A 17,937-nucleotide genomic window follows, 5' to 3' on the forward strand; every position below is an offset into this window, starting at 1 on the left:
TGATATCAATGTAAAATTAGGGTGTTATTTTAAAGTACTGTACTATTTAAAAGTATTTTGTTATTGAGCAAAATACACAATAAAAAAGTATTTTCTCTAAAATTCAAGTTAACTAGTAGATGGCATATGGAACATAAAATTCTCCCAACTTGTAGTTGACATGCTTCATCGTCATGGTTTGGAGCAATAATCGCAGCCTAGGGCAATGAGAAAACTATCATTAGATTGGTGTGCCAGTATATTACAAGGCAGGTACACTCAAACACATGTAAACTTGGCCAGTTTAAAATCTCAGAAAAACATATCACATACACTTCTTTAGGATGTGGGAAAGAAATAAGAGCACCAGTAGAACAATTCACACAGCAACAAATTGAATGCGCCAACCCTTCCTCAGCAGTGAGTAAGCTAGGACTGGATTCTAACAAAGTCTCCTAGAATTGTAAGGCAGAAATTACAATATTGTGTAAACATTCCTTCTTATAGTTTTACACACAATTCAAAATATGACACCATTTTTCCAAGACTAGACATACGAAACCCAATGTCAATCACCACTTCCACAAAACCACAAACTTCTTCTTTCGGCTCCTCCCATTAGGGGTTGCCACAACGGATCATCTTCTTCCATATCTTCTTGTGCTGTGCATCTTGTTCTGTTACATCCATCACCTGCATGTCCTCTCATCATCACACCTCCAATTTCCAGCTTCATAATCATTACTCTGCCTGACACTCTTTTCACCTCCAAAACACTCATGAAATACTGTTCCTTCAGAATAACTCCTACCCCATTTCTCCTCCCATCCACACCATGATAAAACAATTTGAATCCACCTCCAATCCACCTGGCCTTACTCCCCTTCCATTTAGTCTCTTGCACGCACAATAAATCAACCTTCCTCATCTCCATCATATCTGCTAACTCTCTCCCCTTACCAGTCATACTGCCAACATTCAAATTTACTACCCTCAGTTCCGCTCTCTTTACTTTCCTCCTCTCCTCCTGCCTCCAGACATGTCTCCCCCCTCTTCTTCTTCTTCTTTGGCCAACAGTAGCCTAATTTCCCCCAGCACCCTGTTGACTAACAGTACTGGTGGCGGTCGTTGTTAACCCGGGGCTCGACCGATCTGGTTTGGAAATTCGTATTGTTGTCCACATATTGATTTGGCAAAATTTTACACCGGATGCCCTTCCTGACGAAACCCTCACCATTTATCCGGGCTTGGGACCGGCACGAAGAAACACAATGGTTTGTGCATCCCAAAACCATAAACATACAAAAAAAAAACTCACTTTTGCTGAAAAAATCTACAAGGCATCTTCAAATTCAAATAATTAAGTCATATTGCACACATATAGAACACAAACATTGGTCATAGTGAGCACTATTTAGATATTGTGTTTCAAAAAACAAAACTATGGCATAAAAAGAGAATTTTGTTTAGGAAATAAAAGATACTACAGTTAGAACACTATTGAATAGTCACAGTTATTTACAAAAATCCACATGGAATTATATATATTCAGTAATCCATTCGTCCATTGTCTTAATCCACTTTTGCAGGTAAGGGTCACAGGGCAGGTGGAGCCTGTCCCAGCAATCACTGGCCTCAAAGCAGGAGCAACAATAGTTCATCATAGATATGCACAGCAATGATAGATGAAAAACGAAATTGCTACAGTAAATATTGTTCCACTACCATGCAAACATCTAGAATACAAACACAAAAAATGCATTGCATCTATATGGTGTAGCCAGGGCTGGTACCACCATTAAGGCACATTACGCATTCACCTAGGGAGCGGATTATAAGGTGGGCCAAAACCCAGCTTGTCTTATGGTGCAAAATAACCTAGCACTGGCACTGGGTCTTGCATACCATAAAGTACAGAAAGCTCAGTGGTAAACAGTGCGGACACAAACAGAAAACTCTGGCATCATCCTGCCTAATGGCTCAAATTGGGCTGGACTTTCTGTCCAACTTCTCACATGCTTGTGCCTTCATTGATGATGCTGCGAAACGCAGTTGCTCTTACAGCATCTTAGTTGAAATGTTTCTCTTTCACCTCTGCATCTTCTTTTTCCTCATTGCTACTGTACTCTTTGTTGTTCCATTGTGTTCCTAAGTCACTGTGTGATTTTTAGATAGATAGATAGATCTTTATTTGACCCTGGGCAGAAATCTGGCCTTTTACAGAAGCTCAATAAACAAATAATCCACGTGTCTGTCTGTACATTTGTCTAGTTGCTATGTCTCTGTCTCTCTGCTTTAACAAATCACATACCAAACTGACATATAACCGACATTACATTGGGCCTTGGAAATGATAACGCTCAGGTCTGCGTTGTTTACTTATTCAACCCATCTTAGACATGTAGCACAGCTAGTATTATCATATTATGACAAACAACAACCCTCTCTCGAATACACAGCAAAAGGACTAAAAAGAAACAAACCTTGGTCACAAACACCATAGTAGCGTTTCCTGAGGCTGAAAGAACTCAGTGTTAGCGTGTCTGACAGCGGATGGGCACTATTGTTCAAAATGGCACTCGGTTTTGTTTTTATTTTTTCCTCCTGCCAGGGGGTCCAGGCTGCTTCCCATAACGCTTGTTAATTTAGTGGACCTCACTTGAGGTGATGTTACCATCCCAGCATACTATAGTGTGCAATATTGCACTGGTCTTCACAGAGTTTGCCTACTTATACAGAGAACGGAGTATGTGATTGGAGTTGATTGTACTTGTACATGTGATGTTTTAGTGCATGGGCATACTGAGTTTTCATTGGTAACTGAGGTTTTTCAATAAATGAATGAGGTGTGCTCACAATGAAATCTGAACGAAAATGAGTGCACCAGATATGAAAACTATGGTGATACGAGAATAATGTTTTTGGTTTTTGATTGTGGAGAAACAGTATATAAATTTGTAGTGTCAGCATGAGCAATTGATTACGTGGTGTTGAAATTCATTCAATCACAGTGTGCATCGAATTTTTTTTTTATCTCGGTTTTCTAGAATATACACAACAAGTACACGAATGCCATTCAGATGTTTCGTTGATTTGCTACTTAATACTGGAGTCTACACTTTTTTGAAACGTCCCCTAATTTTATCTACGCAGGACCGCACCCACTTTCTGACGTCACTTCCGTGTACTGTACCGTTATCGCGGGTACACGAATAAGCGACCTGTAGTTTGTTTTATTGTTTAGTGTCGTATCGGACAAGTTATACATATTGGGCTTCCCAACCCGCTTATCCAGAACAGGGCTAAGGGATACCTGGAACATAGTCTTGCCTTGCTTGCTTTTGTAAATATCATCATTTATTGTACTCTGTTTCACACTTTTTTAGATGCGAGTTGACCAAGACTGACATTGCCACATAAATTCACCGCTTGGTAACTATCTGGAACTGAGTGCTGGTGACTCCGACAATGTTGCGCATGTGTGATAGACAGAATTTAATTTTAAACTGAGTAAGTGAATGTGAGTGATAGAGAGAGAGAGAGGACAGACAGTCCCAACTGTTGCTGCTTTCCAAACAGGATTCCACATCATCCTCCGCCCCTTCCGCAGTTCTAAGACTGTGCCGAATGGGAGGGCGAGGATCGAAAGGGGAATAACTGAATAGGTAGGTAGCGTTTCCCCAGGATTAAAAGAGACAGGCAGGCAGACTGTGGGTGGCCAGAGGTTGAATCCAGCGGTGCAGGCGATATCAGCTGCAGGAGGTGAGTCCTAAAAGTGATGAAAGCGGCAGATTGTACTTGTCTATCTCGATGTTGTTTTTAAGTTAGGTTTGCGGTGTCAGCCAAAAGCTAAAAACTTGTGCAGTGAGGGGACATGCAGAATGCCAAGTTCCAAGTCTGTTATATGAAGCACTATACTGGCCTGGGACCTTCCGCGAAGTATTAATAAAGTGAAAATAGTTAAAGAAAAATGCGTTAAATGAACATTGAACTAATTTTACATTATGCGGTTTGCATGCTTAGGGGGGGTGGGGGGGGGGGGGATCTAGTGCATTAGAGCTGACTTCAATACCACAACCTCTCTTAAGCGCCTCCTGTCATGTGAAGGTTAGGGATCAATGCACGCACACTCTTGTAACATTACTAAGTTCTCAAACCCTACGTATCCGATCCATGGTTTTGGAGGCTGGAGATTATTCTGACGGCAGGAGCCATCTGTGAAGAAGTCACCATTCCATTTCATCACTCCATCATGCACTCAATCACAAAGTCAAATAAGAATCAACAATTACTGTGGACTATATGCTGTTCCCATAATTCAAGCAATAGGCATTATAGGCTCTGCATTACTTTAATAATAGTGTGTCATTTTGCCTGCAGTGCTTTGGCCTGCGTGATTCTAGATTATTTATGAAGCAGACACGCTCCATGACTAAAAATACACGTTATATTTCTATTTGTGTAAAAGGGCCTGTTGGCATTCTGGAGAGGGTAGAGGGATAGGGATATGGAAAATATTTGGCTCATAACAAGTCAAGGATTAAATTACAGAAGCAGCGTTTGGAGACTGGGTTCAGAAGAGTGGAAAAAGGGACACAGAGATACTTAAAAGATAAACAAAACTGTTCATTGAGTCATCTGATTAGCTAGTACTTACCCAGTTGTCTAATCTAGCCTTTTGATCTCAGGCAGGCGAAATGGGTTTTGGTACTATTTCATTTAACCAACTGCAGGATACTGTACACAGCTGTCAATGCAGTGACTGTACAGATGAACTGAAAATAGTCCCCACTCCCTTCTTTTAAAGTGTGTCACTCTGAAGACCCTATGGGGAATTTTGGGATAACTTTATTCCTAACACTGGGCATGGCATGGCATGTGAAACAAGTTGCGCTCTTTGTTGTGCACTGTTATTTAGAAAAAATAGTTAATAAGACAGTAAGAAAACATTTTTTGTATTGAAATAACATTGACATCTTTCACTGTGAATAAAATAAGAAAGAGCATCTCATGCTGATACATGGAAAAAGCAAGAAGAACAAGATGAGAATAAAGTGAATCTGTCATAAAATATGTCAAATGTGTACAGTTTTTGAAAATGTAAGGCTAGGAAACGATGCAAGATTGGGATCAATAGCAGTTGAAGCACAACTATTCTTGTATAGCCTTTCTGGTGTGGAAAATAAAATGTCTGAGCATACAGAGTGCTTTCCTTATTTTTCCTTTTGTTTTTGGCATGAGCTTTAGTAGGAATTGTTCCTTTTCAGTTTCTTAGTATTTATCTGCTTATTCCATTCTATATTTCAGCTGCATATAATGCAATAATTGGCCACCATTCAGAGTTAAGTTTTTAACTTCTTGTAAGCAATGTCTAATCCTTTCCTAGAGCAGCACATTTTTGTTTGGTTTACATAAATTCATTGATTAGTGATGCTGTAGGGGATAAAATTATTTAATTCAAATTAAGGTAAACTAGACTTTCTAGCATTCACATACTCATCTTTCCTACTTTTTCCAGTGCATAGTAGCCAGAAAAGAAAAAATATAAAACCGTTAAAAAGTCCATCCATCCATCAATTTTCCAACCCGCTGAATCCGAACACAAGGTCACGGGGGTCTGCTGGAGCCAATCCCAGCCAACACAGGGCACAAGGCAGGAACCAATCCCGGGCAGGGTGCCAACCCACCGCAGGACACACACAAACACCAGGGCCAATTTAGAATCACCAATCCACCATGTCTTTGGACTGTGGGAGGAAACCCACGCAGACATGGGGAGAACATGCAAACTCCACGCAGGGAGGACCCGGGAAGCGAACCCCAGTCCCCAGGTCTCCCAACTGGGAGGCAGAAGCGTTACCCACTGCGCCACCGTGCCGCCCCCGTTAAAAAGTCAGAAAAAGATTATACTGTATACATACCTTTTTTTCCTTTTTAAATAAAATTTCACATGCACTAACCTGGGAGAGATCACAAGAGGTTATCAGTGTACATTTTGCTTTCTTAAAGCATTAAAGACAATTTTATTCTGCCATTTGCTAAACCTGCAGAGCCCGTTTGACTTTGTTGGGTGCAAGGCAGACATCAATATCTAGACTTCTAGTACTGTCACACACACCTGATTGTACTAGTATAATTTAAACTCACCAATTAGCATTGTTTGGGTCATGGAAGGAATAGTGAAGTATTCCAGGTGAGGGGAGGGCAGCATGCAGACAAGAGAGGAATAATAAAAATACAAATAGATTGTGACTGGGTTTGGATTCAAACAGTGCAGAAACAGCAGTTATTTTTGTGGCACCTGAAAAATAATCAGATTGTAAGAAGAAACATCAGTCAGCTGCATGCAGTAAGTCTGTATAGTTAGTGGATAAGGGATTAAACGTATTCTCAGTCTCTTGTCTAAAAGACCACAGGTTATCCAGTTGATTAAAGTGGAGTTTATGGTTTGTTTCTGAATTTTCATTTGAAGCCTCAGGATTATAGAAGTCCAAAATATTGTCTCAAGAGATTTTTGGTTTTATTTTGCATGTAGATTTTTATCATTAGGTATCTCCTTCTTGACTAATATCTTAGTGAGTTCTTAAAGCAGTTGCTTTTCCTAAGGATAAAAAGCCCAACGATGCCACAGAGCCTTTTGTGTCATGCATGTGGAATTCTGGGAATGGGGGGGGGGGAACTAGTTTGATCACACTTGAGCATTCCTCCAGCTGATACCCAAGATGAATGAAGAATGATAGATATGTAACAGTAGTCTGAGAAGAAGGTGTGTATAGTAAGACCCTGCTTCTTAGAGCCAGAAAGGGGCCTGTCCCCTGAAATGATCAACTTCTGTAGTTAGATATAGTAAGAAAATGAGCTCGGCAAGCTGTCCTCTTCAGCTCATCAAAGCTCACGGCACTATGTCTCATGCAAAAAATTTATTAGCCAGACTAACAACTGTCATATGACCAGCTGTGACTAAATGTGCCATTAAAGTTAGTTGCCTTCACCCTTTGTCTGCTGTTGCTTTGAATCCTTGGTCTTTTTCCAGTCCCTGTACACTGGCGTGGAAGGAAACATGTCAGCACAGATCAATGAAGTGACTCCTAATACTGCAACAGATGAAAGCTTCTGGATGGTAAGGGGACTCTTATGTTTTTTCATATAACGTGAGGTAATTTTCCTCCGTTTGTAAAGTTGCACAATAAGAATTATATTTAGAATATTACACACTGCTGCTAATAATAAAATTGTGTTTGTTTTTGTTGCAGTTTTTATTTTTCCATTTTTCTAGTAACATGTTTGCAAAATAGTGACTTAAATCAGGCATGCACAAGGTTGTCATAGGACATAACGTAATGTTATAATGTCTGTTTTGCAGAGTCATACTTTAAAGATGTTAGAACAAAATGTATTTAAAATACAGACACTGTACACAACTGGATAGATAATATTAAATTTTAGGGAGTTGTTTCTTTTCAAAGGATTGTCATAAACACATCTTTATTTTGACCAGGAACTATGAAATTCAGCCTTTCACAAAAATGATTATATTTATTATTTAGTTATTTTATAAAACAAAGAATGACATTACATTTTTTGGATAAACATAACAGAATGCTTTTTTGTTCTAATTATTAAGTGAATTGCTGTGTTTTAGAAGCTAACATTAAATGATAAACCTTAAGCTTGGCAGAAACACACACAGACCTAAAGGAATATTTTGCATAGTTTACATTATAAAAGAGGACTGACATAGGCATTTTGGAATTATCCCTTTTCATTCTGAATACTGTGTTTTTTATTGATGACCTTTCATATCAATGTACAAATATAAAGATGTTAATGGTATTAAAGTGCGAGATTGGGGAAGTAAAATGATAGACTCCACTTTACATAAGGATTTAATGGTTAAACTTCACCTGCAAAAGTGTACTTTCTAAATATTTTTATTTACTTAGTTACTATATCATTTCATTATGTTTTGATATATATGTTTTCTACTTCTATTTATAGTTTCATGGTTTTAATGTGTTAAGCTTGTCAGCTAAGGGATAACAAAATGCTAGAAAGAACAGAACGAGAAAGAAAGGATGAACAAACAAGCTAGAAGGATACTGTGAAGATAGGTAGAAAGAGAAAAAAGAAGGAGCAAGACAAAATGTCAGTCTGAATTTTAATTTCTTGGATGCCTTTCTTTTTAAGCTGTCTGCTTTCTATATTTCCTTTGGCAAAGCTGTGCAAAGTTGTGGTCTGCCAAAGGCAGCAAGAAATCAGAGTGAGGCTAATAGAAAAAAGAGCTAAAATTAAAAAAGAAGGGGTTGGAAGAAAGAAGAATTAAGTAATGGGTGAAAGGTGTGCAGAATAAGGATTGGAAAGTGGAAGGAATGTTGCGGAAGTTAGTGAAGATAACTGATTAGTCAAGTAATAATGAAGCAATGACAACTATAGAGAGAAAGACAAAGGTAGGGTGGAGTTTTTTTTTTTTTTTTTTTTTTTAAAGGATCGTTGTAGCCAAGCTCCACATCAGCAAACAGTGTATCTGGTATAAGATTTTTTCCCTTGCAGTATCATATGAAGTTTGAATCCTTATGACAGCTTGTATTTAACATTTATTGCTTCACAGTCTAACTGTGAAGGCCAATTTAGTCTGGACTAAAAATACTTCAGAATGGAAGATGCCTTTGTTTTCTTTCATGATCTGTCAAATATTTTCTCAGTCTTTTCATTTTGCTTAAGTGACTGCTCAATAAACCAGTCATACATCCATATATTTTCAGAATCTGCTATAATGGTTGGTGGACATGGGGATTGTTGGCAGGAAAAGATGACAGAAAACAGGAACAGGTCACAGCAAAGCCCTTACAAAGTGAAAGAGGGCGATGAACTCACAACTTGGTGCAAGGCACCATTCCAGTTCAGAAGGACGGATACTATCTGGGAAAATCTCCTTAGCAGCCTTGCATATCCTAGAAATTTTACAGGGAGGGGCACTGTAGGAAGTGTCTTGCAGATGAGGTGGTGTACTTGGTAGATAACAGGCAGCAGTTCTTCAGAGCAGTAGAGAATAGGCAAACCAACAGACCCCAAAGGTCCCTGACGTCCTTTAAAAAGAAAATGGCACCATGTAAGAGGAAACATTAAATTACCTTCTGGTCAATACAAGGCAGTCAATCACATGGCACACTTGCTCACACCTGACTAATTTAGAGATACTAATCAACAGAAAACATGCACATCTTTCAAATGTGGAGTACTCAAAGCAAACCCACACATAATGACAGCAATGCACCATTACACCATTAATATTTATGCAAAATCAATTATTATTTATGCAAATAAATACTAGTCAGGACTGAATCTGAAATTTTTCTAATATGTTACTGAACAGACCACACTTCTTGCCAGTGTGAAGTATATACTTCTTTAGATAATTCTAAATAATAAACATTTAGAAAATACTTACATGTATCTGGTCTATACTTTAAACAGTGCATGTCTCGGAGCACTACATCATAAGGCTATTTACAAACCAAAAGGGCATAAGTTAAAAAATAAAGTACAGTACAAAATCATCAAAAAGTTAAGTTAAGCAAGAAGACAAAGCGAACAGCAAGTCATTTAGTGTAGGCTTCTAACTGGAAAAGTTTACCATTGTGAAGTAACTGAGAGCAGATTTAAAAATGATGTGGAACTGGATCTTTTTTTTCAGAGTTAATGTATTAACAAATACTTGTGGATCTTTACTCTGGCAGACTACACTCAAAACGGTGACTTGCTGAATAACACTTAATTCAATTAAGTGTAACTTTAAATATAAATGGACTGAATAATTCAAATTCAGTTGACTGTGGTTAATTTAGTACTTGCCAAATTAGTTACTGTAACTACAATGTAATAAATTAAGTTAATATAACTTATTTGAGTTATTAAAACTTATTAACATTGTTAAATGAACTGTGTTGTTAAACCATATTGCTGCATCTAAACTGAGCACAGTGCAAATGTGTTGATTGCATACTCTCACATTAGGTGATATTTCTTATTAATTAAGTTAACCCAAAATATAAACGTTTATTTTTAGAAATTTTCTTTCTTCTTACTTAGTTGGAAAAATGTGCAACCTTCGATTACCTACTGTCTAATGGAAATGAGCTAAATTTATGCTAATAAGGCATTTTTTGTCCAGAAAAATAGTTCAAAACTGCAGAAAACATTCTGGAAGATGTGTGACATTCTGATCTAATAATTGATGGGCCAGTGCCAGAGAATATTAGTTTTGTTTAAAAAATAAGTTAAAAGTAGTTCTGTAATTCAACAAAATAATGTTAGATTTATTAGAAAAGGGTACATGAAGTCTACAAATATATTCATTTTCAATTTTGTCAACTTAAGGAGGCTGTGTAATAGCAAATTTTCAAATTTAATTTTGAGTAAAGTCAACATAAGGGTAGTTCGGTAATGGACATATTCACCCAAATTATTATTTTAAGTGGTGGAATTTGTTTGAATTTGAAAGGGTCTTAAAAGTCTATGCACTTCTGGAGACAATTATTGGTGCGAATCATCATTAAAAGTTGTTATGGCTTTTATAAACTGTCTGAATGAATCATGCATGAATGTAATGTAAACTTTACATTCATTTGGCCAATGTGAAAAATATACTGTATATTCACACACGTGGTTCCTCTCCTGAGCTAGACTGTAAGAAAACAAAGTATATTATGTGTGCACATCAATATTTGTAAGCAGTGGATCTTGTCTTTTTTTTTGCAATCTTTGTCCATTCTTTTACCTCCTTAGCATTATGTTTACTCCCAGAAAAAAGTCAAAAACTCTGAATTTTTTTCAACAAGAAAAAATGTTATGTGTAACAGAAACATTTAAACACATAAACATGAGCATAATTACAGTAGGAAAGGTATGTCTAATGTCTACTGCTGTACTGATGCAGGTTTAGTACACATCCTTCATGTAATATGTTTTGGGACAGCAAAAGTGTGTTTCTTTGTGACGTTTCTTATAACATTTTTTGATTGCTTGTGTATGAGAAGGTAGAATGTCAGTGCCTAATCCGCAAGATCCATGCCCTTCGTGTTATTGTAGGCTACCACAGCACGAAGCTTAGTGACGTCCATATTTCCCCTGACACGAATGACAGTGGCTACAATTTAAACAGTGCTTAGTGGGCTAGCGTCTTTCTTGCCCTTCTACTTGATTACAGTCATTTTGCCTTTTTATCATGCACCACACTTGCACCACAGTGAACATTCAGTTGACCGAATTCACCAAGCATATCATGGCGATTTGGTTGTACAGTGCCTTATGCAACAGTTTCACTATCCTTGCCAACATTTGATGACAACTTCATATTGTCAACACTATTGCTCGATTCATCTAATTGTTCACTTTCAGTTTGTTCTTAAAATGGCTTTATAGCTTCTCATTTAAACACAATTGTATTTTGGTGAAAGGTTCTTCTTTTCACATGAATATCGATGAGTTACCTTAAAGTTACCATAAAGTGACTGAACGTATAACTATATTCATGATTTTTTTGCAGCATGTTGTTAATCCATTAGATTACAGCAAAATACCATCCGAAGGGTTATTCAGGCTTAGCACTGTAAAGAGGAACATTACATGTCACCCAGTGTCAGAGTTGGGCATAAGCGTATTTAAGTAGAATTTGCAGCCCAAGTCAAGATCAGTGTTAATGCCGAGGCAGATAGCACACTATAGTCTCTGAGAGTGTAACTAATACATACATGAATATTAGCAATCTGTTTTGAATAATAATCTAAAGTAGGTTACTGTTTCCTGTAAAACATTACAGCATTAGAAAAACTATGACAAGAACATGCCATTCAGCCCAACAAGGTCATCCATCTTCTTCACCTAGATTGTCTAAAATAGCATTGTTGAGATTTGAAGGTATCTAAAGTCTGTCCCTCCACCACACTACTTGGTAACGTATACCATGTGTCTATGGTTCTTTGCATGAAGAAAAACTTTCAGACATTTGTGCAAAGTCTGCCCTGAACTTCTTTTTAGTTGTTTCCTGGTGTTGCTTTTGCAGAGTTTATTTTAAAGTAACAACTTGGATCTGTTGTACTAATTCCTTTCATAATTGTGAAAACTTTAATCGTGTTCCTTCTTCATCCTTGTTTTCTGAAGTTGAAAAGTTTCATCTCCTTCAATTTCTCTTCATAACTTATAACCTTTAGTCTTTCTTGGACTTTCTCTAGGACTGGTATGTGCTTTTTTAAATATTGACACTAAAACTGAATACAGTACTCCAGGTGAGGACTCATTAGTGTGTTATATAACTTAATCATAACTTCACTTGACTTGTACTCTACACCTTGTGATATATAACATAACATCCTACTAGCTTTCTTGATTGCTTCTGTATACTACATGAATGTAGATAGTGATGAGTCCACAATGATTCCTAGGTTCTTCTCATAAGGTATACTTTCAAGTTACACATCTCCCACTGTGTATTCAAACATTTTTCCTTCCTACATGCACAGTAATACCTTTCATTTACTTATATTATTTATCATTTGCCATAAATCTGCCCATGCCTGTATGTTGTCCAAGTCCCTCTGTAACAATTTAGATTGTACATTATCTGCCCTTCCATCTGGTTTGTTATCATCTTCAAACTTAACAAGCTTATTGATTATATTCTTGTCCATACCATTTATGTATATTAAAAAGAGCAGTGGACCCAACACTGATCCCTGAGGGACACCACTTTTAACATCACCAAATCCTGAGAAAGTTCCCCTCACCATTCTTTTCTTCCTGTGTTTGAGCAAAAGTTGTACCCACCTAGTGACTGTGCCCTAAATTTCCTCTTTTTTACTTTGATCACTAACCCTTCATGTGGTACCTGATCAGAAGCCTTCTGATAATCAAGATAAATAATATAATTTAAGCCTCCAGCTTATTAGTGAAACAGAACCCATATTGAGTATTTGCTAATACTTCTGTTTTAGACGTGTTTCTCTCTTTTCCTTAATAATTGCTTCTGTTAATTTATCTATGGTGCACATTAAATGTAATGGCCTATAGTTACTTGGGTCAGCCTGATCACCTTTTTTTGTTTATATTTGTTAGCCCAGTCTTTAGGAATTTCCCCAAGGTGCAGAGATTTTTCAAAAATGCGTGCCAATTGTTTATATTTGTAGTCAATACTTATGCACTTTAAAATGAATATATTTTGGTCTTGATGGTTTGTTGGATTTCACCCTATGTAATCCAAGCAGGACCTCTTCAGAAAATTCCAAATTACTAAGTACCTTCTTAGTAGTCTCTTGTTACTTTTGGGAGGTTATTGACTCCTTCACACATATAAACTTTAATAATGGGCAAGTTCAAAGCATTTGCTATTTCACTGTCTGTATATTATAGCTCTCTTTTACCATTCTTAATACTCATCACCTCTTCCTTGACTGTTCTTTTATCACTAAAATACTGAAAAAATTTCTTTGGGTCATCTTTCGTCTTTTCTGCAGTATTTCTCTCCAACCGTCTTTTAGCCTTCCTAATATTCTTTTTACCCGTTGCTCTCATGCTCTTACTGTATATGTCCTATGGCTAGTGTGAGTTACTAGTCTTGTATGTGTTATACAGCTGTTTTTTTCTTTTGTAACCTTCCTTTTGGCTCTTTATTTATTGGAGTTTTCTTTAATTTCTTACTGCTCCTAAATTTTGGGATGAACTTGTCTTCCATTAAATGTAAAACAGTCATCTCAGTGACCAATTCCACACATAAAGGCTTGTCACAATTTATCTTACTTTATCTTAGTTTGCTTATTAAAATTAATTTGTATGTGTTTTAGAATATGCATTTTATAATAATAACACTGAAATATTTTATATTACGGTCACTATATTCTAATGGTTCAATCACCTTTACCTCTTCAATTCTATCCTGATTGTTACAGAATACTAAATCTAGACAGGCCTCCCCTTGTTGGTACTTTAACAAACTGCGTTAGAAAAATTCTAAACACTTTGGTACTTGTGCTCCATCATTTTAAACATTAGCCCAGTAAATATTTGGGTAATTACAGTCGGCCATGACTATACTGACCCTCTCTGAACTTTCCTTTTTAATAGCATTAAAAATGCAAATTTAAACTATTACAGTGGAACCTCGGGTCACGAACGTCTCGGACCATGTACAAATTGGGTTAAGACCAAAAAGTTTGCCAAACTTTTGCATCTGTTCACGACCACACACTCGGGTGACGAACAAGCCAGTTTCCCTTCCAGTTAGTACGCACCAATGGTTTCCAGACGTGTTCAGTCTCTCCCTGTGCATTCACTGTGAACTCTTTGTGCTCTATTTCGTTTCCCTTCTGGTTTGTATGCGCCGGTGATTTACACACGTGTTCAGTCTCTCCCTGTACAGTACATTGTTCTCGGTCAGACGTGTTGTTCTCAAAACTGTAATCTCCTCTCCACCCAGTTCCTCCTCACTTCCTTCATGCCAGAACTCGACTCATGCAAGGTTAGTTTTTGTATAAATTACGGATTTTTCAATTATTCATTTTTTTTCCCTGTGCTTAAAACTCATTAAAAAAAAGTGTTTACAGCGATCGGTTCGTAAGGCTTTTAGCGTGAACTCTTGCAATGTTAGTTTTCTCTGTTCAAGGTTTTCTCAGTGTTATTCAATGTTTTTACATTTAGTTTACTATTACAATGTGCATTCTATGGTATAATTAACTATTTTTGTGTCTTAAAAATCTTTTAAAAAATATATATTTACATTCAGCTCGTATGGTCCAGAACGGATTAATTGTATTTACATAAAATCCTATGGGGGAAATTGCTTCGGATCACAACCAAATCGGGTTGCAACCAGAGTTTTGGAATGAATTATGGTCGTGACCCGAGGTTCCACTGTACGTGCATTAGGGGGTCTATACCACAGTCTTTATTATGAGGTCTTGATCCCTGATCCCATCTAGTTGAATCCAAACATCCTCACTAAGCTGTGGCTCATCATTTACATTTACAGTTACATTTACTTATGTGGCTGACGTCTTCATCCAAGGAGACTTACAACATTGATGATACAATTGGTTACATTTCTTTTGGTTTTCCAATTTGAACACAGGCAGGTCAAGGTCACACAGTATCAATAGCGAGATTTGAACCCCCAACCAAAGAGTTTGATGTCCAAATCTAATTAGAGAACCTTGTAAAAAACTGTTATACATCTGTTAACATATATAACTCCCCATACTTTTCCATTGTGACCGTCTTTCCTAAATAATGTGCAATTGTCCATGTTATTTTTCTGCCCATATCTATTATTAAGCCAGGTTTCAGTTATTCTTCTTATATCATAGTTATATCAAAGTTATTTGAAGCTACATATAATTCCAGTTCACTTATTTTATTCTTATTACCCCTAGCATTAAGGCAAGCAATTTTTAATGTGTTAATTATTTTACCATGGCACTTTACCTTTGGGATAGAAATTTAAGTTACTATGTATATTTGATATAATACTATTGTTCTTTCCTTCATGTTAAGTTGTAAGTCCGGCCTGTCCTAAACTCACTGCCCCCTTTCATTAGTTAAGCAATCTTCAACTAACCCACTCATACGTGGTTTTCAAACTGGGTGCCACCAGTCTGCACTTGGGAACTGCAGCAGTTGATGCTGACATTCTTAAAAAAATATTAATATCTTCAAATTGCTTCAAATAGTTTTTAATAAACATAACTCAAAATGTTCTTTGATTTTTGCATAAAACTAATCCTATATCGTGTCCTATGTAGTTACTGACTAGAGCTGCGGTTCTTAACCTGTTTGATAGTTTTTCCAAAGGAGAGCATCTTAACTGGTGAGTGCCATCTTTCTCACCTCCTCATTTCAGAGCCTCTCTCTCTCACTCTCTCTGTGTCTACGAACCCCCAGTAACTCACCACCCCCATCTCAGGTCTGATCAGCCAGAGTTACAAAATTTTTGGTTTCAAATATTTTGGTGTATCATTATTTTTAGAATAGTGTTACAAACTATAACACTAATATAGAAGAATATACATTAATAAACAAAGGTGAATGTTAACAATTATTATTAAAATAAACATTTAAAACTTCTTTTTAGTGTTCATTAATATTAATCAATATTGTTTGATCCCTTTATCATTCCTTAAAAGTAAATGCAGGAACAAGCTGACATAGTAGCAGTATTGCGGAGACCTGAAGGAAGCTCAGCTGTCACATTGACTTTAAGATCTTTTACTCTTTTTTTTGAGCTGAAGTCGTTTTTAGCTTGCATGAGTTTTTCTGATTGTTTTGATCTGAATTTATATATAAGTATCATTTTAGTAAACTAAAAGTATTGACATTTAGGCTATTTTTTATTTAATATCAAACCTCACCTCTGTTTATTTATTAAAAAATCTTTTAAAAGGTTTTAAAACACATAAGAAAAACAAAAAGACACAGAATCACACAAAATTCTTTCTGTAGTCCCTTGTTAAAATCCCCAAATGCAATACCAAGGTGGGGGTAGGTGTGGGTAAAGAAATATCACCTTTAGTTCTGCTTAATAAGAATTCAGTAATTTAAGAGCAGAAATTGCATTTGCTGGAGGGGTTACACAAAGAAAAAAAATGAGAGAACCCATGGCCTTGTTATATCACACAACATTTGGTCATACATATGCCAACAGTCTGCTGTAGTTAAGCATTTGCTTTGATTAATAGGTCTAATATTATCCAAAATTATGCCATGTGACTACTGTTAACAGTTGCCAATCATGTTCTGCTTCATAGCATTAGGTTTATATTAGTGGGGAGCCCTGACCAGATGGTACAACAATTTAGGAACCCCTGATCTAGAGCAAGTATCTGAAGTTCACACTGTAAGCAGTTTATAGGACCTATATGGCACTTTGTCTCAAAAAGGGATAGTAAAAAAAAAATTTTGCATAAGTAAACAAGCCATAATGAACACATGAAGAAGAGTGTGAGATGGACCTAAATGTATGAGTTATTGGATATAGAAGGAGTTCAATTACATGGCACTGGAAATATTATGAATACAATTAGCAAGTTTACAAAAGAGTCTAATCATGACCAGTGTTTCCAAAAGTAAATCAGGTACTTCATGTATAAAACCTTGCTTAGATTCCTTACTAAACTTGTGCCTATGCTCAAAAGGCAAAAACGGTGTGCACGCAAAATAAAAATACTATACGTACACCATGTGCCACACCAAGTTCTTTTGTAAATTTCAAATCAGCTTAAAACTATGTGCTTGTGCATGCACTTTTAGATACTCCCCATCACCATCTGTCAATAACCATATACTGTATCGTATAAACATGCTTTTTTGAATATTCACAATCTAATTTGCCCACATTTCTGAGCAATTTCTTTATTATAGACCACCACACAATTCCTTTCCCAACAACTGCACCCACTGATGTGTTTTGGGTTTCGCCTGCTGACAAACTAAGCATCTTTAGCAGTATTTTGCAATATCTCTTGCTGTATCTATGGCCACTTTGTGTCACTGTCAATTAATTGTAAAATGGTTTTAAGTGTCATTGCTACTTGGATGTCCCAAAAATGAGCCTTTTGTATTAAAGGGGTCTTAATGGAAGGAGGGACAACTGCCTGTGTGTTAATAACCTAGCATTTCAACACTGGATCTATGGGAATGTCTTCAATACTTTAGCGGTTTGTCACAGTGCAAAAAGTATCAGCAGGTGCAGTGACTTCAATAGTTGGATTTGATGCTTCATCAGCAGGTGCATTTTCTGTGGCTGCAAAGTATTCTCCATTTTTTTAAGTTTAAACTTCAGTGTAGTTTTAACATTTGCTAGAACTAGTTTTATAAACCTTCTTTGAATTAAGTCTCAATTGCCACTTGTAAGTCCTTGGTATTTTCCTGGTTCTCCAGAGGCCATTTCAGATTAGCATTAAATTATGCATAAAA

General features: G+C 36.7%; 1 protein-coding gene across 2 annotated transcripts in view; it reads left to right on the top strand.

Annotated features, from left to right (window-relative positions):
• The first annotated feature begins 3,509 nt into the window (after nt 1-3,509).
• Nucleotides 3,510-17,937, top strand: part of si:ch211-51c14.1 (protein kinase C and casein kinase substrate in neurons protein 3) — a 62,357-nt gene continuing 47,929 nt past the window's right edge. The window contains exons 1-2 of one of the 2 annotated variants that reach the window (XM_028813619.2): nt 3,510-3,741; nt 7,013-7,099. In XM_028813619.2, coding sequence (XP_028669452.1) covers nt 7,040-7,099 — 60 coding nt within the window. In that variant the 5' untranslated portion in view covers nt 3,510-3,741; nt 7,013-7,039. The remainder of the gene's footprint in view (nt 3,742-7,012; nt 7,100-17,937) is intronic. The other variant, XM_028813620.2, reaches the window with a different exon arrangement.

This window comes from Erpetoichthys calabaricus, chromosome 11 (genome assembly GCF_900747795.2).
Source record: "Erpetoichthys calabaricus chromosome 11, fErpCal1.3, whole genome shotgun sequence".
Classification (NCBI taxonomy): Eukaryota; Metazoa; Chordata; class Cladistia; order Polypteriformes; family Polypteridae; genus Erpetoichthys; species Erpetoichthys calabaricus.